This window comes from Adiantum capillus-veneris, chromosome 18 (genome assembly GCF_014529385.1).
Source record: "Adiantum capillus-veneris isolate H3 chromosome 18, ASM1452938v2, whole genome shotgun sequence".
Classification (NCBI taxonomy): domain Eukaryota; kingdom Viridiplantae; phylum Streptophyta; class Polypodiopsida; order Polypodiales; family Pteridaceae; genus Adiantum; species Adiantum capillus-veneris.
In genome coordinates this window covers 131,683,909-131,707,736 of record NC_140948.1, presented here as the reverse complement: position 1 = coordinate 131,707,736, position 23,828 = coordinate 131,683,909, and the positions used below count along the sequence as shown (strand labels likewise).

The 23,828-nt window shown below is 44.0% G+C and overlaps 1 protein-coding gene across 1 annotated transcript; it reads left to right on the top strand.

Annotated features, from left to right (window-relative positions):
• The first annotated feature begins 948 nt into the window (after positions 1-948).
• On the top strand, positions 949-20,167 carry LOC147436429 (GCIP-interacting family protein). Its single transcript, XM_086489331.1, has 5 exons — positions 949-1,192; positions 1,429-1,604; positions 1,720-1,960; positions 19,394-19,530; positions 19,630-20,167. The coding sequence occupies exons 1-5, from the start codon at positions 1,051-1,053 to the stop codon at positions 19,855-19,857; spliced, it is 924 nt and encodes a 307-aa protein (XP_086345457.1). The 5' UTR covers positions 949-1,050; the 3' UTR covers positions 19,858-20,167.
• Positions 20,168-23,828: the final 3,661 nt, after the last annotated feature.

Sequence of the window (23,828 nt, the reverse complement as noted above, 5' to 3'; positions counted from 1 at the left end):
GCTCTCTGATATTAGTGACGGAAGGAACACAACATCTGGCGGGGAGTCAATAATGAGTGGCATAAGGAGCACGGATGTCTGTGGCGCATTGCAGCGAGCAAGGAATGAGGGAGCAGTGTCTGCGTCTACAGAGGGAAGCCACGCCGCCATGCAGCTGGATGAGGGGGTAAAGACCGGATGACGTTGTTTATATATATCAAAAAGGCTCCCTCACTGACACCGTAACGAGCTAGTGCGGTTGGTTAGCAGATGTGGTCCGAAATGTGTGAGCGTCAGAGTTCAAATCTCTTAGGCGAATAGGAGTTTTGCTCGCTCTCTGCCATGATGAGAGAAAGGAAAGCTAAGGAATCTGTAAAGATTCTATGTAATATAAATGAGAAGCCACCAGTAGGTGATACAATCTTTGGAAAAGAAAAGAAGAGGCGAACCAAGACAGATGCTTTTGAGCAGGCGATTTCAGTCGCGCGGAGAGAGAGAGAGAGAGAGAGAGAGAGAGAGAGAGAGAGAGAGAGAGAGAGAGAGAGAGAGAGAGAGAGAGAGAGAGAGAGAGAGAGAGAGAGAGAGCATGCACTTCCTGTCTAGGGCGTCATCTCTTGGAGTTCATGGCAGGCTGCAACGCAGCAGGGAGGGGAGGCGAGTGTATACGGATGCAACATGCGAAACCGATCATCATATCGAAGCAAGCCCTTTGGAGCAGGTAAGCCGGGCGTTGAAGTGGTTACAGGAGTAGCAGTAGGGTATTTGTTGGATTGGTGGAGGTTCGAAACCGTAGGGAAGCATTCACTTGAGAGGAGCGAAGGAATCTGAGACAGCATCGCAGCAGTAATGAATAAAATAAAGGATGAGCCAGTAGGGAGTAGCATTGTAGCAATAGTATGTACCTACAATTAGTATAACTAGGTAGGATATGATACGCTAATATATATTAGGGGTGGTTAAGGAAACCCCGACGAAGGGATTAGTGACGAATTAAAGCTACATCAGCAAGTAAAAGTCATCAGACAGGTCCCTTTGATTTACAACAACAGCACAGTCGTTGGTTCTGTAGCGATGGCGGAGAGAAGAGTACATCCAGATTGCATCAACTCCTCCAATCCTTACCATGAGTGCTCCGACTACTGCTTCCGCAGGATTAGCGAAGCACAGATGGCTGCTGCTGTCGCTTCCCCTGCGGCAGCTGATGCTGCCCCTGGTAATACAAATATATTCTTCTCTCTTATTTTCTTGCAGTTACCTGGTTTTTCTAGGGTTTTCTTGCTGTCGTTTTTTTCGTTACAGATTTTTCAGCGCACTCTTGCAGGGTCGTTACATTCATGTGCGTGCATGCGTGTGTGTGTGTGTGTGTGAGAGAGAGAGAGAGAGAGAGAGAGAGAGAGAGAGAGAGAGAGAGAGAGTTTTCGAAGGACCTCATTTTTGAATGACTGGCAGCTTTGGAAGCCGAAAAAGACAGTGAGATACTAAGTGATGGAAAATCAGGAGAAAATTCTAAAATGGATGATTATCAGGAGACCAAGGAAGAAGAGGAGGAGCCTGCTTTGGATCCTGAAAGCTATGCAAAATTGACTCCCATGCAGAGAAAAATGTTTGATCTTCGCCTGAAATTGGTCAGTTTTTCTTCTGGCTTTGTTCTGCGCTAGGTATACAAGCATTTGTGTTGGTTTGATCGATATTTGAAAGTGGTTGTTTTGCAATTGGATTGACTTTGTATTATCTCTGCAGAATGCAGCTCGAAAAGCAAATCAAACTGAGATTGTTGCTGAAAAGAAACGGGCAGAGGCTCCTGTTGAATCTAGAGGGGTTTCGAAGCAGAAGTGGTTTGAAGAGAAGCAAAAGCGGCTTGGAAAGCACCTGGAATTGAACGGTCTGGAAAAGTCAAAAGCTTTCATGCTAGATACTCAGGACGCTGCTGAAGTGAAGTATAAAAAGTGGGAAAACAAGCCTGCCCCTTTTGGCTGGGATGGTATGTTTTTCACTCAATTTTTATTATGCTGTTTTTGGGGCCAAATTTCTTCTCAGGACCAAGTCTGGCCTTTATGATGTTAGCACTTTCCAATCCTCTTTCATATTGTGGGGTCTCACTGTCCTAGGAGATTTTACCTTCTCAGCTGATTATTGGGATAGTTCTCTCTCTTTTGTAGCTCAGCTGGGAAACGTGCGTTTGAACTCTCATCCCATTAAAAAGCAAGGGCTTCCAGCTGGTCCGGTCATGCCATAAACCCCACAGCGGAGAGACAGTTTAAATATTTTGGTTGCTGCGCATGAGGGTGCTTTCCAAAAACCCAGTCATGATTTCACCAGCATCATGGAGCCACATAGGGGAAGAAACTCCTGTATCCTCTTGCCAACAGGACAGGTAAGAAAGTGTATGTGGCTGTCCTCCTTTGAATGCTGGAGAAGAAACAAGTGCTGGAGGGTCCTTGCGCAATGTAATGTGCAGCGGAAGTCAATGATGGTTAAGCTCGGGATGAGTGATCACTGAGTGCTCAAGGTTCCTTTTACTTTAGAGGAAGGGAGAGCCTTCCTTGCTTAGAGAGAGATTGTGCAATGACTAAAACAAGAGAGTGGAATGCAAACTAAGAGAGAGAGAGAGAGAGAGAGAGAGAGAGAGAGAGAGAGAGAGAGAGAGAGAGAGAGAGAGAGAGAGTACACCAGATGGTCCGAACCCCCCTCCAAGGGCGCCCCTCTCTATTGCTAGAGAGGTATTTGCTTTAGATTGCAGAAAGGTCTTGTACAATGCTTCTAGCTAGATACTGTGGTACTTGACGACGATGATGTCGACGACGACAAAGGCTCAGGGCTGAAAATGAAAAACGCTAGGGCTGAGGCTGGCTGAAAACTGAGCGCTGTCCTAGGGCTGAATTCTGCAATTGTGACGGCGACGACGACGACGAGGCTATGCAAAAAGGCTGATGGCTGAAAACTGAAAAACGCTAATGGATTTGTGGGTTGAAAACCTGAGGATTTGCTACTGGGAATGGGTACCGTGCCGCGAGGCGAAGGGCTGATTGCTCGAGCAAGCTAGTAAGCTACCCTACAGCCCCCCGACTTGGGAAAAAAGTCACTTATTTAATAAATAAGTGGAAAAATCAGTGTAACAGGGAACGGGGGGAACACAACCCAAACGTTCCGAAATGGCGTTCCGGACAAGTCCCGTTCCCGAAACGGAGATGGGAATGGAACGCCGTTCTGGAACGGGGTGTAACCGGAATGGTGTTCCGGAATGGGGGGAACGAGGCGGAACGGCGAAACACGGGACGGAACGGGCAAAAGTAGACATTTGGGGGAAAAAAAGTGGGCTTTTGGGGGCAGATTTGGGGCTGTTCGGAGAACATATTTGGTGTAGTTTGAGGGCAGGTTAGGGGGCAGATTTGGGGACAGTTTTGGGGTTGTTTAGGAGTTTATTTGGGACTAAGATGAATGGAGGTAATTCAAGCCTTACTCTAGGTGGACTGTTCCGGCCCCGTTCCCGTTCCAGCCCCCCCTTCTCCTCCCCGTTCCCGTCCCGTTCCGGACCCTCCCGTTCCCGTTCTTGTTCCGGGTAACCATGGTTCAAAAATTAGCTAGGAGGAGATGCACCATATCTCTGTTCTCAGAGCATATTAGTCACCTACACACTGCACTTGCGCCATGTGGACAAGCTTCTGCTACAGTCTAGCGTCAGTCGTAGTCTAGCGCAGGATCTAGCCGGGCACTTTATGAGCCTCTAGCAAGACGTGCATGCCCAGGCAGGTCATAGTTACATACCCTCCCTTGCATAGTACACCAATTGGTAGCACCCTTGTGCTGGGCCAGTGTCTGAGGACGTAGGTGTGTACTTGTAAGACCGAGCGTCCCATACCACCCGCCCTCACCTCCTCGAGGTGACCTTGCGCATTCCTAGCCTCACGGGCTAACCACTAGCACTCTGCCAGTGGAGGTTGATCCCCACAAATAAGGCCTTGGATAGTGGTTGGCCACACTGGCCGGGTTCACACTACGTCCGCTCGGACACCGGACGCCGACACTTACGGTGTCTTAGACTAGATCCCTCTCTTGTAAGCGGGACATATACTTCCACCCTGAAGGACCATTGTTGTTCTTATCATTGAAGTGGGGATACTGATAGATCGACCCTTTAATTAAGTACTCGTCATAAGCTTTTGGGCGCAAATGACGGTTACAATGATCTAAAACAGTCTCCGATTCTCGAGGAATATACTCAGTTTGCATATCTTGCGATACATTTTCTTCGATCGGCACAACAATGTCTGCTTCGTCCAACTTTTCTCCAAGGCAGCTGACATGAAATACCGGAGGTACACTAACATCCGAAGGAAGAGCCAATTTATAGGCAACTTGGCCAATTTTCTTTTGTGATCAAGAACGGACCACAATATCTAGTTGAAAGCTTATAATGCTTTTCAGTTCGCGTAGTCTTGGAATCCTTTGGTATCTTCAAATAGACCTGTTGTTCCATCTCTAGAGTCGTTGGAGATCTCTTTTGATTAGCATAAGTATTCTTGCGATACGTTTTTGCTTTGACTGCTAAATCCCATGTCATTGTATTATTCAAAGACTTTTTAGAGGAATCTGGCATAATCAGGTTGACTGCAACAAGAGATTGATCTTCAAAATCCTTCATGCGATGTAAGATTTCTGGTTCAAAATCTTCCAGTAACTACGAAATATTTGGGGAAGAGGAAATCTTCTCAAGGTACTCTTCAGATGGGGTAACTTCAACTTTAGTAATCATTGGAGAGGATTTTGGCTTGAGGCTGTAATCATCTTCCAATAACGAATCCCAAAACTCTTCAGAAATTGCCACTTCATGAATTGCAATTGGCATATCGTCATCCAACAAAGAATAAAAAAAAGCATAGTCGTCTTTAGACTCAGAATCTGCAACTATCTCCTTGTCTATGCTTGGTAACGAAGTATCACTTGGAAAAACTTCTTGCTTGAAATCATCTTTGTCTTCATCAATTGATTCAGGAGAAGTTAATGAATTCAAAAATTGATCAATAATAATATCTGCATTTGTATCGGAAATCATATTCTTTTCATAATCCATTGTCTCATGTCGCTTGACTAGTACATGTGAGGCTTGAATCACTCTTTCCGCATGAGAAAACCCGTGTAAAGTCAATTCACGTCCATCTTTGAACAAGTTAATAGTACGTCCTCGAAAGCTAATTGCTGGATCATATTGGAATAACCAATGCTGACCAAGATTCATGTCGTAATAAGATAAAGACATGACTTCAAAATCCAATTGATCTGTATAAGTTTGAATCTCGAACTGCAACTGTTGAACTGTCTAAACACAAGTCAAAATTGATCCATTTGCTAATTCCACATCATATAAGTGAGATGACTTTTGAGTTGGAAAACCAAGCTGTTGAACTATCTGAGTGCTGACGAAATTATTCGAGCATCCGTTGTCCACCAGAATATTGATGGAGCGACCATTGATAGTTCCAAGAAGGCTCAAAACTTGCTTTGAGAGAGGCTCCAAAACTGAAGAATTGCACTGAGCATGCTTCATAAGAATAGTCGTATCCTCTGAGACATGCTGACGAAATTATTGGAGCATCCGCTGTCCACCAAAGTATTGATGGAGCGACCATTGATAGTTCCAAGAAGGCTCAAAACTTGCTTTGAGAGAGGCTCCAAAACTGAAGAATTGCACTGAGCATGCTTCATAAGAATAGTCATATCCTCTGAGACACGAATCGTATTGATCACAAATTTTCCGTTATCCTTAGTTGAATCTGGTTGTTCAAAATTCGATGATGTTTCCGCGTTGGAATTTCTTTTCGAATTAGACGGATTTGGTTTCTTTGGACATTGATACCATCTATGGTCACCACCGCAAATTGTACATAATCCTTCGTTCTTTGAAATCGAAGATGTATTTGACGAAGAGCCTTGCTGAGTATTGGAAAGCCGATCTTGAGAAAAACCATGTCCTTTACCATGATCAAGTGGAGGAACATGTGAAGAAGATCTGCTTTGAGATTGTCGATCTTGAGAATAGAACCTTGAAGTTGAATAAGGTTGCGTTGCTTGCTGTCTGAACTGAGATTGAGGTTACTGACTTTGGCTATAGCTGTCTCTGCAATTGCGCTGTGAAAAGCGAGCGTTGTTTGAAGATCTGTCACCGGGGAGAAAATTCCGTGTAAGGTGCCGATTATCGCCAAGACGCTCCACATAGGCAATTGCAGCATCCAAGGTGGTAGGGTTGTATTTGTGCACATCGCCCTTCAAGTTGGGTTCGACTCCGTCGATAAAGCTGTGAAGTTTATCAGAGGGACTAAGGGTCTCTATCTCTAGAGTTAGCTTTTGGAATTCTGTGATGTACGCGGCCAAGGAACTTGTCTGGCTCAGGCGGCGAAGAGAGGACCAAGCATGAAAATCCGTATTGGGAGGTTCGAACGCCTTGCGAATAGCACACCGGAATTTATCCCAAGAAGGTGTGTGTTTACCATTAGCAACCCGTCGTTGCCACCAAAGAAATGCTGTGTCCTTGTGCAGAGAACTAGCAAGTGCAACTTTTTTACTCTCGACCAAGTCCTTGTTGGACAAGTAGACCTCCATTTTGAATAGCCATTGGTCCAGCACGCGCTTGTCGCGGCGACCAGTGTATGGTTCCGGCAGTTTAACATCAAGCTTCTTCTTCTGTGCAGCATTAAAAATTTTGTAAAGTAATTGAAGTTCACGATTGTTTATCTCTTCAGTTGGATCTGGTTCATTTGATTCATCCACTGAAGCTTTGGAAGAAGGTGTTGAAGATGCTGCATTAGTAGTTCGAGAAGCAGCAGGATGACTTTGAGAAGCGTTTTGCGTCTGTATCTCATCCAAGCGAGTGTGAAGTGATGCGAGGCTTATGGAAAGTGTGGCCATCTGCTCCTTGATAAGAGTAAGGGCATCATCAGATTGACCACCTCCGTTTTGAGAATTCGGCATGGTTACGTATCAAAGGGAACTCGAGGTTCGGGTTCGGGCACAGGTCATGGGACGGTACTCCGGGACCAGGAATTATGTCGAGAACGGTTTTAGGCTTTGGATTGTTTGGAATGACTAATGACTTTCACCTCCTATGCAGGGAGAGACTTCTCCGGTAGTTCAACGGAGGCTGCCAGAAAGTTAGTGCTGGACGAAAGAGGCAGCGCGTAGGGATGGACAGGTAGCGCACATAATTGGCAGCGTATCCATTCGCTGGAGTGTTAGTTTATTGTATTTTTTTTAAAGTGTCCACACCATAGAAAATTGGTCGAGGCAATTTGAAGGTGTTCAATAATTTAAGCCATATGGCTGCCATGGTAATGAGTCCAATTAAAAAGAAAAGTCCAGCGTAGCATGAAAAGGCAGGTAGCGAGGCTGAAACGATGGGGATGAAATGTTGCGCACTTGTATGGAAAGGCCAGATGGAGGCGACCTTTGGGGGAAAAGGTGTCAGCAAACAAGTGTGGGTGGCAGCTAGCGAGTGGGTGGTTGGCCAGTTTAAATGAAAACCTTGCGCTGGTTAGTAGCCGGGTTAAAAAAAAAACCATATGCTACGTAGAGAAATCACCACCGTGGACAAATGGGCAGCCATCGTTTCATGAAGGGCCATGCGAAGCGGCGAGTCCGCGAACGTCAAGAGGTACCACCATGCGAGGGCAGGAGAGGGTAGCGGCGAGGGTGAGAGGCTCACAACCTTCGGGTCTCGGGAATTTTTTTTTTGCTCTGATACCACTGTGAGGATTCTGGGTGCTAATCCTTAATTAAGTACTTAAACTCATGATTAAGATTTAAGAAACTTGAACTGTACTCAGAAATAAGACTTAGAAGACTCTGTGTTGATTGATTCAATGTGTGATACAAGGGCTCCTTATATAGGAGACGAAAAGACACAAAAGAAAAGACTCTTCTCTTGGTGAAGAGACATGACTTTAGACGTAAAGACACATCCTTTCGGCGAAGAGCTATAACCATTAGGCGAAGAGTCGCACCCGTAGAGCGAAGGGGTGTGACCAGTCGTTGAAGGAATGTGGCTTTTGGCGAAGAGGAACGTCTCTTGGGCGAAGGGGTGTGACCATCCAAGTGCAAGGGTCCTCCTTGGCATGGCACTTCGGGTATCTGCAACTAGGAGTAGATGTATTGCTGTTAACATGGTCACAATCGTGACATTCTTCCTCTCTCTCTCTCTCTCTCTCTCTCTCTCTCTCTCTCTCTCTCATCGTCTATCTAAAAGGAACCATCATTCGTGCTAAGTAGCACAGATTCAAGCAAGGAAAGAAGTGAAGATGTGTGGAAGTGTAAAGTCTAGATCTTGTCGCCATTTCAATTCTGTTGTACTTGATAAAGACAAAGAGCGTTCTATGATGATTATGGAAACCAAGGCAAAAGATGTCCCCATGAGCACCTGATCAACGTAAAAAGCTAGAGGGCACTGGAAAGGGGCTTAAATATCTTTCGCTCGCCCAAGTGCAAACCTTCAAGGAGGAAGGATGGTACCCATCGATATCATCTTGGGTATGCCATGGCACTTCCACATCCAACGGTCCTAGTTTATGAGGAGAAGTCCCTCACTTTTGAACATGAGGACAAGAAGGTAAAAATGTGCCTAGCGTTTTGCAATCATCAACCCCTGCGATCTCCATCCTCAACCATAGCGCCATCTCTACAATAGCAGAATAGCCAGCATTTTCATTTTCAGCCCATTCCGTCGTTGGAACGTGTCAGATTCGCAAGCGTTAGCCTATCCCAAATGCGGTCCGGTACTTTGGCAGGGTATTGAGCCTCCCCTTAGCCATTCCTTCGTCGGCATCGAGTGCTCTACTGCCCATCCATCATCGACATCGTCAAGATCTCCGTTTTCAGCCCAGCTTGCTTTATGCGAGAGATCTGCTGCATTTTACGCTTTCGATCTGCGTTTTTGCAGCCAGCTTTAAGCCCTTCATTCCTCTCACATCAAGAGCGCAAATCAGCCCCAGATCTACCCCTTGGTGGCCATCCACAATCTCACATCGAGAAGGATTCCAAAGGTGCATCAAATTAGTCGCGGAGGTGCCTCGTCTTGAGGAGTTACCGTGGCGATAGTCATCATTTGAGTCAGTAGAGTCTGCACTAGAGGTATTGCATGTGTGTACATTCCATTTACGCAATCAAAAGCAAATACCACATTGGCAACAGTGAGGGTTTGTGGGGACCCCATCGGGTGTTATTCTCCTTTTCTCTCTCTTTCTCCCTCTACACATATCTAATGTACTGTCTCATTCCCTCTCTTTAGGGAAAAGTGTAAGGAACCATCATTCATGCTAAAGCTGTCACTAGCGTGTGACTACTATCTATCCTTTTTGTTGATTTCTTTCTTATTATCTATTTACTTTCACTTTTTGGAAACACCCCTCGGGAAATCTAACTGCCTTGAATTGCATAGCTAGTGTGGAACTGTCCAGAGGGAGTCCAGGCTTGAGGGCAAGAGAGCACTAAGGTTGGACAAGGACTATGGTTAGCCAAGTGGGGTCATTGACTAGCCAAAGTGGAATCCTTTGCTACAGAGGCTACATTTCAGTTTTGGGTGTGGCTGCAGTGTACAAAGGGGGTCGGATGACCTAGAAAGATACAATGGTAGCATCTCCTAAAATTTAGGGAATTGCTATTTTGGGACCTGAAAATGTGTTTGCGTCATTAGCTCCGGAATGACAAGAGGAACATTTTATTACTCTGCTGTCAAGTCAACTGACGCACCAGTTGAGATATTTATAGCCCAGTTGGCCAAAATCAGAAACTGGGCGAGGTGTCACTCTGTGAGCCTTTTGCCACTTCTAGCCAGAGGAGGGGGCGCCTAAAATGAGAGAGGAGGCTGATTTTCAGAATTTGTCACAGGTTAAGAGCTATGGAGTGCTTGCTTTCCCTCTTATGCACAGTGCGGTGCCAGGAGTGATGCCCTGCACGCTACGCACTGCCCTCTCTCTCCCCTTTGGCAGTATGTTATTCCCCACTAGTGGGCTCTTCATTTGACCAATGTACAATTGTGTGGGTTCATGCGCGATTGCCGAGGCAAGAGGCTCTTGCACAGGTATTGGATTAGCTAGCGGCTAATCCCCCCCGCAGGTACAGGTGAATTCGGAGAGGTTTCACGCCAGAAATCTCGTCCGATTCAAAGGGCAAGGAGCCCTACAGGTGCGGGAGCTCGAGGACTTGCTAAGGATGCGACCGGCACGCGAAACGGAGCCCGAAACAGTAAATTACAGCCTGATATGTATTTTTGCAGGTTTAGGGTTTTGGCCCTAAACGGACCCTAATACCCCCAGGAGGTTCGGGGACGCAAGGGGACCGCTGTATAGGCGATCTGGCGCATTTTCAGGGCTGAAAACAGAGAATTCAGCGTGCTGCAGATTCTCGCCAGGTTTTGCAAAGTGCCCGTATGCGTCGGGAAAGTCATTTAATGCGTGGGAATACTGACCGTGAAGGGTTCTAGTACAGTTATATTGCCGAAATCAGGCCAGAACAGTCAAAATTCAGCCAAGGTTGTGCGGGGCAGCTTGGAAAGAACCACAGCGTTTATACCCTCTTTTAAACAATAAAGAAATACCGAAAGGGGCGCCTAAGTTAGGGGCCAATCTGGTGTCGGTCTTCTCATACAGGTGCATTCTAGCGTCTGTATCCCATTCCCCTCTCTTGTGTTACTATAGCGCAGGTAAAATAGATGACTAATAATGGGTGAAAGCTAAATCAAGGTTTGAAGTAAAGTCTACCGCCCTTTTTGCATTGAACAGGCCGGTTTCATGGTTCCATCGACGGGATTAAATCACTTTTTCCCATAGAAGTGAGCCTTGGTCAGATTGGGCTTGAAGACACAGGGGATCATAGACCCGACACAGGAAATAGCAATTATGGCTGACAGACAAGATGATGTGACTGAAGAGGTTTCCTCTTCACAGGGTCAACAGACACATGAAGTGGGTGAGTCTTCAAGACCACCACAGACGGATGATGATATATTCAGGACCCAGTTGGCTACTGCTGTGGCTATGTTCACACAAGTAATGCAGAACCCGAGGTTTTTAGCCTTTCTGCAACCTCCTCTTCCGTCTCAGCAAGTTGGGTCACTGGATCATATTCAAAAGCCTGTTAAGGCTCAAGCACAGGTGATTCATACTGCACAGTCAATGGAAACACCTGTACACTTGACGGAGAACATGCAGTCTCCACAACCTGTGCCTAAGGTGCAAGAACAGGTGGCTGAGATGCCAGTCTTTCAAGCTGTACCAGTTCAGCCCGCCACCTTTCAGCAACCTATAGTTGGTTCTAATGGGCAGGGAAGCAACCTACAGGCTATGCAACAGGTCTTCCCACCACCTTCAGTACATCCTGGCTATTTTGGAGGTGGATCGGTATTTCAGAGCATGGTTGGTCATGCACCTGGAAATCAGTTTTACTCGCCAGGAACAATGTTTGGGGGTGCTCAAACGATGATGCCTAACCCCATGTACAGTGTCATGGGTATGCAACCAGGGTTTCAGAGCACTCAGGGCCAATTTGGGATGCCACAGGCAAATTTTGGTATGGCTGGAATTACAAATCAGCAGCCAAATATGGCATTTCTAGGTCAAGTTAATAGCGGCCAAGGAACACAGATGAACCCTAATAGTGTTCCCATGTTTCAGTCACTTCCATATGACAATTTAACGCCGCTGGAGAGGCCAACTCCGTACAAAGAAGGTGGCAAAGGTGTGTCTTTCACGACCTTTACAGGGTTTGATGACAGGAAGAAGGCTCTCTCATTCCTCCAGCAGGTTGACAAGGCCTATGCAGGGGGAAACTTTACAGAGGCTTCAAAGGTCCGCAAGGCAGCCACTTTCTTGACAGGGAATGCGGGACAATGGTGGACAACTTTATTGCTTCAAGGGCAAGCTCCGTCCACATGGATTTACTTCAAGCAGATTTTTGCAGCAGCATGGTTATCTGATGACTTTGAAGCAGATGTCATGACAGAATGGCACCAGCTTAATGCTGCCACTTGCAGAAATCTGGATGATTACAATGGGAAGTTTTGGAAAGCTCTACTTCCAGTAACTTCCTATAGGTTCGTGCCATTGACAGAACAGATTGAAAAATAATGTTGTGGCCTACCCAAAGGATTGAGAAAATACTGCACAAAGACCAAAGTCACTACTTTGACGCAGCTCATTGAGGTAGCAAACACTGGCAATGGTTTGCTCAAGGGAGAAGATTGTGAATTCAATACTGGCGTCAAGGAAGGATCAACCAAGAAAAATTCAGCGAAGAAGTATGTTCCCAAGGAGGTTCCTAAAGTGACTCAGGAGCCAGCCTACGCAGGGAAAGGCAAAGCTTCGGCTGAATCAGAAAAGGGACCAGCGAAGAAATGGAAAAGACGTTTTCCTCGCAAGTCTGAAGAGCAAAAGAAGGTCCTGAGGTCAGAGAACAAATGCTTTATTTGTGAGCAGCCTGGCCACATTGCTTACAATTGTCCTACAAAGAAAAGGCCACCTGATTCCGATGACAAGGAAGACAAGAAAGGAAAGAAGCCCATGGCTGGTCTAGTGCCAGATATGGTGGGCGACAAGCCAAATTCAGATGCAAGTGAGCTTTGCAGAGCATGGGGAAAGGTCAGGGATCAAACAATGCTTATCTTCTTTGATCCAGGTGCCAAAGCCAACTTTATTTCCCCAGAATTGGCTTCGAAGTTGGGAATCAGACCTGAAGAGATGGGGTATACAGCAGAGGCAGGTTTGGCATGTCCTGGCCATATAGAGGCTGTGACACCCATCATTGGAAAGTTGCGTCTACATATCCAGTCCTATGTAGATGCTGAAGAATTTTACATCATGCCACTGGACGGATGTGATGTGTTGTTAGGTATTCCTTGGTTATTTCGTGTACAGGGAATCATGGATGCCTACAACAAAAAGATCACCGTACAGAGCAGGGGAAAGACTCACATTCTGGATGTAAAGCTTAAAGGGGAGTCTATTCCCACTGTATCAGCTTTTGCTATTACTTCTGTAATGAAAAAGCATCTTTCTGCGTACTTGGTTTTTGCACGTGAAGTGTCAGATTGTGATGAATCAAATTTATCTGTGTTAGATAAAGAAAGGTCAATGTTTTTACAACAGTATAGTGACTGCTTTTCCGATTCATTACCGTCTCAATTACCGCCAGAGAGACCCGAGGACCATGCGATAGATTTGGTGCCAGGCAGTAGCCCACCAAATAAGCCTCCGTACAGGGTTAGTGCGGCTCAGCAGAAAGAGATAATGGGCCAAGTAAAGGAGCTGTTACAAAAGGGGCTGATTCAGCCCAGTTCATCTCCATTCTGTTCTCCAGTGTTGTTGGTGCAAAAAAAGGATGGCTCATGGCGTATGTGCATAGACTACCGTGCACTGAACAAGAATACCATCAAGAATAGGTTCCCTATACCTAGAATTGATGATATTATGGACAAATTAGAAGGAGCAGCTATGTTTAGCAGGATAGATCTAAAGAGTGGGTACCATCAGATCCGCATTAGATCAGAGGATGTGCACAAGACTGCTTTTAGAACGACGTTTGGCCTTTACGAATTTTTAGTGATGCCCTTTGGTCTCACAAATGCTCCTGCTACGTTCAATAGGATGATGGACATAATTTTCCGTCCACACCAGCAGTTTGTTGGTACATTCTTTGATGACATGATAGTCTACTCAAAGAATGAAGAGGAGCATAGGCATCACTTGGCCATTGTGTTCAAAGAGTTACGCAGTCATAGGTTGCTCATCAATGCAAAGAAAAGTGAATTTTTTCTGGAAGAGATCCACTTTCTGGGACACATTGTCTCAAAGGATGGTGTCATAATGGATCCTGCAAAAGTTGAAGCGATCAAGTCATGGCCAAATTTGAAGACGGTGCATGATGTCCGAAGCTTTTTGGGACTATGCTCCTATTACAGAAGGTTTATCCGAAATTTCGCTGAGATTGCTTCACCTTTACATGCTCTTCAAAAGAAGGTAGTCACCTTTAGATGGACACAAAAAGAGATTTCAGCTTTTAATCTCTTAAAGGAAAAGATGACTTCAGATCCAGTCATTGTGTTGCCAGATCTTAGGAAGTCATTTGTGGTCCAGTGTGATGCCTGCGGTAGTAGCATTGGTGCAGTGCTAATGCAAGATGGCAGGGTAGTAGCCTATGAGAGCAGAATTTTGCAAGGGCCAGAGATGACCATGCAGGTCTATGAGAAAGAGTTACTGGCTGTGATTCATGCGCTCTTAAGTTGGAAACACTACCTGCTAGGTGCAGATTTCGTTGTCCAAACGGACCATCAGACCTTGCGATACTTCTTGACACAGACAAAGTTATCTGAGAAGCATATGCGATGGGCAAATATCTTGTCCATGTTCCATTTTCAGATTGTGCATGTGGAAGGCAAGAAGAACGTTGTGGCTGATGCCTTGTCAAGGAAGCCACAAATTTCAGCTGTGTCAATTCCTTATCATCATGAACTTGATGATATGAGAGAACAGTATGCAAATGATGAAGATTTTGCAAGGGTCTTCGAGCAGCTAATGGATGGACAACGTCGTGAACACTATCTTCTTAAAGATGGGTTCATGATGATGCATGGCAGATTGTGTGTCACAAAGCCATTGCGACGCAAAGTTATGGAAGAGAGTCATGTCCCACCGTATGCAGGGCATCGTGGTATCGATGCTACAGTTAAGCGGTTGAGACATTCTTCTACTGGCCTACATTGAGAAGAGATGTAGATGCCTTTGTGCGAGAGTGTCTAATTTGTCAGAAGGTCAAGTTTGACAGGCAAAAGGCACCAGGGTTATTGCAATCACTACCTATTCCAGATAAACCATGGGAAAGTATTGCTATGGATTTTATCTTTGATCTTCCGAGAACGCAGACAGGAAACGATGGTATTTGGACCATTATTTGCAGATTCAGCAAACAGGCTCATTTTATTTTTGTCAGGAAGAAGATAAAGCCAGATCAGATGGCACGCTTGTTTATGAGCAATATTTTCAAGTATCATGGCATGCCACAGTCGATTGTTAGCGACCGTGATCCACGCATGACAAGTTTGTTCTGGAGAGGCTTGTTTGAGAATATGGGCACCACGCTCAAATTCTCTTCGTCATTTCATCCTCAAACAGATGGGCAGTCAGAAGAGGCAAATTCTACTGTCCTAGATCTGCTAAAGTGCTACGTGTCAGAGCATAAAGGAAAGTGGGAGCAGTATTTGCCATTGGTGGAGTATGCATACAATAATACAATGCATTCATCAACTGGCAAGGCACCTTTTGAGATAGTTGAAGGTGGCAAGAAAGTTCCTCCCATATTGCATACAAAGGACAAGATATTTGAAGCAGATAAGTATGTTCAGGACATGGATGAAATGTACCAGAAGGTCAAAGTGGCCTTAGAGAAGACTCAGGCAAAGCAAAAGAAAGCAGCTGATCGTCACCGTCGTGAAGTGGTATATTCACTTGGTGATTGGGTGCTTTTACGCTTTGAAAAGGTAAGGTTAAAGAAGATGAAGGGCAAGGTTACTATGGGCCTTTTCAAGTGTGCGACATAATCAGTGATGTTGCATATAGGCTGAAATTGCCTGACAGTTGGAAGATTCACAACGCGTTTCATGTGAGTCTTCTCAGACCCTATGTGGATGATGTGCCAGAAGATATGCCAGCTGAAGATCAGCCGGAAGTCGAGGAACTTGACGAGATCTTGGTCCCCGAACAGATTTTGGCACACAAAGAAAGAAAAGTGAAAGGCAAGGTTGCTAGGCGTTACTTGGTAAAGTTCAGAAACTATCCACCAATGGATGCTAAGTGGATGGAAGAAGGTGAACTTGCAGAGTCACCAACTGTGTTATCACTTTACCTTGAAGCCTTCGGTTTGCAACCTACCTTGACCCCTTGAGTTTCAGAGCTACATGGATTGTCAGTGTGACAATGGCTTTTGAAACAAATGATGTACATGGTATTTAAAGTGAGCTCAAATGAAATACCTGTTACATGGATGTTAGAGCTGTACAGATTGTCAGTTTGGCAATTGCTCTTATGGAATGTCCAAAAGTTTAGTTAGTGCTATAGAAGTGAGTATTTCTTGTCAGTTTGTCAAGGATACAGTAGTTGCTTCTATTAAAGAGTACATGTGTAACTGCATTCTTAAACTGTTGGTTTGGGTATGCTCGAAAGTGTTACGGGATCCAACGTGTACTATAAGACGGTGGCAAAATGTGCAGCTACCATTTTGTCATTCAAAAGTTAGTGACTCAAAGCAATGGCAGAGTGCTCAGCTACCACTATGTCATTGGGACAGGGTTCACACGCAGGCAATACATGTGTCGACGAGGTGTTGAATACACCAGGGTTGACAATGAGCATGTATGTGTCGTACATGTGTCGACAGGTGTTGAATACATCAGTGTTGACTGTAAGCATGTACGACATAGATGCAAACGAGGACGTTTGAGATTTCAAGAGGGGGGTATGTCACCAGCGTGTGACTACTATCTATCCTTTTTGTTGATTTCTTTCTTATTATCTATTTACTTTCACTTTTTGGAAACACCCCTCGCGAAATCTAACTGCCTTTCATTGCATAGCTAGTGTGGAACTATCCAGAGGGAGTCCAGGCTTGAGGGCAAGAGAGCACTAAGGTTGGACAAGGACTATGGTTAGCCAAGTGGGGTCATTGACTAGCCAAAGTGGAATCCTTTGCTACAGAGGCTACATTTCAGTTTTGGGTGTGGCTGCAGTGTACAAAGGGGGTCGGATGACCTAGAAAGATACAATGGCAGCATCTCCTAAAATTTAGGGAATTGCTATTTTGGGACCTGAAAATGTGTTTGCGTCATTAGCTCCGGAATGACAAGAGGAACATTTTATTACTCTGCTGTCAAGTCAACTGACGCACCAGTTGAGATATTTATAGCCCAGTTGGCCAAAATCAAAAACTGGGCGAGGTGTCACTCTGTGAGCCTTTTGCCACTTTTGGCCAGAGGAGGGGGCGCCTAAAATGAGAGAGGAGGCTGATTTTCAGAATTTGTCACAGGTTAAGAGCTATGGAGTGCTTGCTTTCCCTCTTATGCACAGTGCGGTGCTAGGAGTGATGCCCTGCACGCTACGCACTGCCCTCTCTCTCCCCTTTGGCAGTATGTTATTCCCCACTAGTGGGCTCTTCATTTGACCAATGTACAGTTGTGTGGGTTCATGCGCGATTGCCGAGGCAAGAGCCTCTTGCACAGGTATTGGATTAGCTAGCGGCTAATCCCCCCCGCAGGTACAGGTGAATTCAGAGAGGTTTCACGCCAGAAATCTCGTCCGATTCAAAGGGCAAGTAGCCCTACAAGTGCGGGAGCTCGAGGACTTGCTAAGGATGCGACCGGCACGCGAAACGGAGCCCGAAACAGTAAATTACAGCCTGCTGTGTATTTTTGCAGGTTTAGGGTTTTGGCCCTAAACGGACCCTAATACCCCCAGGAGGTTCGGGGACGCAAGGGGACCGCTGTATAGGCGATCTGGCGCATTTTCAGGGCTGAAAACAGAGAATTCAGCGTGCTGCAGATTCTCGCCAGGTTTTGCAAAGTGCCCATATGCGTCGGGAAAGTCATTTAATGCGTGGGAATACTGACCGTGAAGGGTTCTAGTACAGTTATGTTGCCGAAATCAGGCCAGAACAGTCAAAATTCAGCCAAGGTTGTGCGGGGCAGCTTGGAAAGAACCTCAGCGTTTATTCCCTCTTTTAAACAATAAAGAAATACCGAAAGGGGCGCCTAAGTTAGGGGCCAATCTGGTGTCGGTCTTCTCATACAGGTTTATTCTAGCATTTGTATCCCATTCCCCTCTCTTGTGTCACTATAGCGCAGGTATAATAGACGACTAATAATGGGTGAAAGCTAAATCAAGGTTTGAAGTAAAGTCTACCGCCCTTTTTGGATTGAACAGGCCGGTTTCAAAAGCAATCACTAACACAAGGAAAGAAGTAAAGATTTGTGGAATTGTAAAACCTAGATCTTCACCATTTTCAATTCCGTTGCACCTAACATACGACCACGTACTTCACCCTAGTGCTCTCTAGTTATACTGGTGTAGAAGAAAGTTGGCACGTTGTGAATGTGTATAGACTACCAATCTCTAAGAATTGCTTTCCTATTCCTCGGATTGATGACATTCTCGATAAGTTAGATGCTGCAAGCATCTTTAGTCGCATGGACTTAAAGAGCAGGTATCCTCAGATATGCATAGCTCGTGAAGATGTCCATAAGACTGCTTTTCACACTACCTTTTGACTTTATGAATTTTTGGTGTTAACCGCCACTACCATCTTCACCTACAGCGACCGCCTTAGGAGAAAGAGGAGATTATGCAAGAGAAACAATCTGAATAAGCCGATCAATCCTTGGACAGCCATCAAGAAGCGGCACTATAAATTGCAACAAGCTCGGGGCAAAGAAACAATCTGAATAAGCCGAGCAATGCTTGGACACCCATCAGGAAGCGACACTAAAAATTGTAACAAGCTTGGGGCAAAGAACCAGAGCAAGAAAGAAAGGCGCCCCCCCCCCCCCCCCCCCCCCCCCCAACACACACACAGAGGACAGACGGAGCCCAACCACCCATCAAACAGGAGAAAACAAATCAACCACAAACAGGCACACACACGTCAAACCACCGCGCATGCAAACATGCAATCAAACACGCATCAATGGTAGACACATCCTGAGTACACAACCGACTTATTATGCATGCTAGTCCAGCTAGCAAGATGGTTTAAGGGATAGTTGCTGGGGACTACTGATCATGGAATAGATCCTATGAAGGTATACTGATTGCCCGTTCACATAGATGTGCTTTTGCCAAGTGTCTGAGGAGTGCATCAATCTTTTCAGCTAAATTTTGTATCCAAGCTGCAGGCAGGAAGATGTCTATGCCTTTTCTAAAAGGATTTTGAAGTGATTAATAGTTTGTTTTCATCTATGTTTGTTTAATAGCAAATAAAGGGATTTATGTTTTTCTTTATCTGTTCTCTTGTGTCCTTTTCTTTTGTACGTTTATGAGTGTTTTAGCCTCTTATAATTCGTAATTAAGATTTTTTTGACCTTATGAATGCATATTTGGAACAGATCAAAACTCTAGATTTAATGTACATACTTTTGCACTTAAATGTCTTTGTCATATTCATAAAGAGTGTCTCAGGAAGTAGTGCAGTCGATTGTGAGTCTTGAACAACCTTGTCTGATACATTTAGAAAGATGTTATATTTCATGCTGTAGTGTCTCTTTTTTGTTCATAATTGGTCATTTTTGTGTTCATGACTGAGGTATTGTCGTTTTTGGAAAACTTATCTGATTCTATCTTAATGATACTCTCTCGTTGCTCATACACCTGCTGTTTTTTTTGTACTGTTTCAGTGTTCAACCAACGTTCCTTGTACAATGCATACAAGAAAAGGACAAAGAATATTCCGTATTCAATGGAAGATTACATGAAAGCGAAAGAGTCGGATCCTGATTTCTTCAGAGATGGCAGTAGTCTTCAATATGGGAAGGTATGCCTACTAGTATGAGTTATTTCTGAGCTAATTCTTGTTAGTGGGCGAGAATGTTGGTATAGGAAATTAAAACCAAACTTTCATGCTGTTATTCAGGCACCTGACATTCCTGAAGAGAATGTGGATAAAATGGTGGCTGAACTAGAAGACAGGGACAGGAAGCGCAAGAGCTTCAGCAGGCGTCGCAAGTTCCATGAAGAGAAGGATATTGATTCTATCAATGACCGCAATGAGCATTTCAATCGCAAAATTGAAAGAGCTTTCGGAAAATATACTGTGGAAATTAAAAACAACCTGGAAAGAGGAACTGCTTTACCTGACTAAAGAATTATTACCCTGTTTTCTTGGCTGAAATGCACTTGGTTAAGCAATGGTGACTCTCAAGCGAGTACATGGAACCTGACTGGCAAGGGCTGCAATTGAGGGCATTATGAGATCTATGAGCTCCTGCCCCACATGTATATGTACCAAGGGGAGGTGTCGAATGAGCAAGGCTCATCTCCCATGTATACTACAAAATGGAAGAGGGCTTTTCATCTTTGTATGGTTACTTCAACTGCTTTACATCCTGTTATGGAGAAGAAATAACTGGCACTGGCTGGTTCTATAGACGCAAAAGTATATTTTGAGGCTCTCTGTTGTGTTCTGTTTGCATATTTTGGTACTTGGTCATTTTATACATTGTTTGCATGGTACCGACTTCCATCTAACTGATGTGCACCAATGACCCTCGTATTTCTTCTTATCCATAATGCGACTGGGTTTGATCAATGTGCAGGAGTGCGAAAGCAAAAGAAAGCCTTCAGCAAGATTGGCACTAGACTTTTGTGTGAGCGTGTGTATTTCTCGCATGCTGCTGATTAAAGTTTTGTGCTTGATTACATGACCTTTTGCTGCAAAAACCCATTTCGCTCTTGAGTTCTCCTTGGTTAGAAGAGGCATGAGGTTCTTATTGCATCGACAACAATCGTTTATACTATCATTTCGAGGTAGGTGATACTGATGGAATTGTGGTAATTGCTTGTGGGTGTTAAGATGCTTCTTTAGATAGTGAATTGCTGTAAATTTCGTATCTTTTCCATCTTCCTTTCGGCACAAGCTTATTGTTGTCAGTTATTGCATAAATGAAATTTATTCCTGGTAATAATTCCTTTAGTTAAACCACCATCCCAAATTTCACGAAGAACCTGGAAGTGACAAATAACCATGAACTGTGTTTCAACATTTTTAAGACATTGGATAGCATTTGAAGAAAATGGTACCAATTGCTTACCAGTCAGCTCAAGGGCTTGGTTCAAACCTTTGAAAGCTTTTGACATTTGAATGCTGTGTTATATACGACCTCGTGGGAAAAGGGGAAGTAGCACCATGGATGTGTTAACACAAGCAACTTCTGTCCTTATAAGCAACATTTTTCTTCTCATACCAAGCTCAAGGGCTTGGTTCAAATCTTTGAAAGCTTTTGACCTTTGATTGCTTTGTTATATATACGACCTCGTGAGAAAAGGGGAAGTAGCACCATGGATGTGTTAACACAAGCAACTTCTGTCGCTATAAGCAACATTTTATACCAAGCTCAAGGGCTTGGTTCAAACCTTTGAAAGCTTTTGAGCTTTGAATGCTTTGTTATATACGACCTTGTGAGAAAAGGGGAAGTAGCACCATGGATGTGTTAACACAAGCAACTTCTGTCGTTATTAGCAACATTTTTCTATAATCTCTCTCAATCCAAAGAAAACCTTATAAACTTTTTCAGAGGTAGTTGATAATAACACAAAATTATTCACGCAATGAAGTGTCAATTTTCCAAGGTCATTAATCAGGTACAACAAGACAAGTACACAATATTACCAATATTCGAAATTTCTCAAAGAAATTTTTACAAAAAAAAAAAAAACATGAACATGTGTGCAATGTGATTCTATACATATATTATTTTTAGGATGAAAAATGTTAACTCATTTGGGCCAATTCTGTGGCATGTACCCATATCAAACACCTCGTAAATTCCGACGAGAATTATGATGCATTTGTTGGCATGTGTCTATGGAACTTTGTCACAAGGAAGGCTCGAGTACTAATATTCCCTTCAATTTTTCACCAATGCAAGAAAATGTAGTCTTTGCACCTTTTCTTGACCATTTAAGCTCATTTTTTTTTCTAGACTTGTGGGGCATGCTTTGCCATCTTTAAACATATAAAGATCATATTAGATGGATTTACATATCAAAGTTATGGCCCAAACAGTGAAAACAGTGAAAGCTATGTTTTTTTTTTTGGTGGAGCAAGCCCTTTTCATCTTATCCCGACTCATTCTCCTTCTACAGCTCCCTTTACCTACTCAATAGACATGCACATCCTCTTCTTTATGCTTTCTCTCTCCCTCCCTTTGTGTTCTACATGTAGAGTCCCCATCAATCATGACCTCCAAAGGAATAGTGCATAAGGTCTTCTACAAAACAAGGTTACTTCTTCAAGCAGTGGGGAGGAGATTGAAGAAAATACTTAAAAGTAAGCTTTAAACTTTCTACTTTACTTGAAATCTTTCATTCCAAGTCATGTAAATAAATAGTGAGGTGACATTCTCATTGTACAAATTAACCATTCCTTGACCTCCAACTTCAACCTTTTCTACTTTAACCAACAAGAAGAGTAGTGCTCGCATATCCCGATTTGTAGAGTAAATTTCCCAGTTAAAAGTGAAAAATCCGATTGTTAATCGAATAGACCCTGATTTAGTTATAATTGCCACAAAAACCCAAGATTTTGGTATGAATCCTAGTTGATTTACTAGTTTACCCTTAAATAACATGGCCAAGAAAATAATTTTTTTTTTCAAGTAGGGGTAGCGAGCCCTTTTCGTATATGAATTTGTATGAAAATGGCGACTGCCACTTGGCCATGGTTTGGTGGTGGCCCATTCTCTCTTTGCTATTTGGATGAAGAACACTACAAAGGTTATGTATTCAAAAGGTTTCTTGCGCTAAACAAGAGGTACAAAGCACAACGTAGAGGAAGAGCAAAGGGAAGGGCAAGAAAAAGGGAAAGGGGAAGGAGAAGGGAAAGGCTTGGGACATAGAAAGGGCTTGACAAGGCCACAATTTAACGCTCGGATACGTAAAGTGTGACGGAGGCCAAAGCATGGTAGAGGCAAGGTGCTTTGAGGGCCAAATAAAGAGGATGAATAATATTGTATGGATGAAGATCATTGGAATGAGGGTGAGAAGCAGAGCTACAGTTCAAACATGGCTCCTTAGGAAAATGATTTCATAACAACTTCTAGGGAAGATATAACAACATGTGGTAAAAGATGGCAGATACCATCGGGCCCCCTCTCAAGTGATCAAGAGGAAAGTGATCATTGTGTGGACCGTTCAGAAGCTGCATAGAAACTTTCATTCCATCAACAAAATTCTAGTGGTTTCTACAAGCGTTCTACAAGCATCACACACAAGAAACACCACACCGAGCACTCACAAGGGTTGTCCCCTTAGTGAGAAGGGTGCAAATGATACATAGGCAATGTGAGGCATTTTTCAAGATATGACAATACCAAAAGATTACAACATTGTTTATTAGCAAGGCCTCGTTTCTTAGGACATGCATAGAAATAATGCAAAGCTACAAGATGGACATGTGCATGCAAGCAATGGCTTTGAAAGCCATTCAAAAAGAATTGAAGCATATCTTGTCGGTCTCTTTGGCGACCTTGATCTTTGTGCCATCCATGAAAAGTGGATCACTATCTAAGCCAAATACATGCAACTTGCTTGCTAATTATGCCATGAGTATGACTGGATAATTGGATGTGATTGTGAGTGCGGATGCATGATGAGGAAGGAGATGAGAGGAGGGTGATGCTTGCTTGTGGGAGTCAAATAGTGAGTAATGTCTCACTGAATCCTTATTCTATAGATAAAGAAGAATAGAGTCTGCCAGCCACTTGGCCATTACTCTAAAAACCTCCCACTTAAATACCAATGTGGCAGTATAGTAAAACAAAATGATATACAAAACCTATAAAATTGTGAAGCATGACAGTGGCTTCACCCCACACCCATCAACTCTATCCAATGTACAAACTGCTTCGAACCTAAACTCTATGTAAGCCATACAATTGTCATTTGTATAGGCTTTGACAAGCTTGATCTGCTTAACTGCCAACACAATCCGTATGAAGTGGAATAAAACACAGGATTCTTTGCCAATTTGACTATCATAATGCAACATTGGAATCCACTAGCCCTTATTTAGGTCTCCCACTAAACGTGCCAACCATAAACCCTCCTTGATGG

Excerpts from the sequence above, each read along its gene's own strand:
- LOC147436429 (XM_086489331.1), top strand. The coding sequence starts at position 1,051 with ATGGCGGAGAGAAGAGTACATCCAGATTGCATCAACTCCTCCAATCCT. Across the intron at positions 1,605-1,719 it reads TTGATCTTCGCCTGAAATTG|AATGCAGCTCGAAAAGCAAA; the intron begins GTCAGTTTTTCT and ends TTATCTCTGCAG. Across the intron at positions 19,531-19,629 it reads GTAGTCTTCAATATGGGAAG|GCACCTGACATTCCTGAAGA; the intron begins GTATGCCTACTA and ends GCTGTTATTCAG.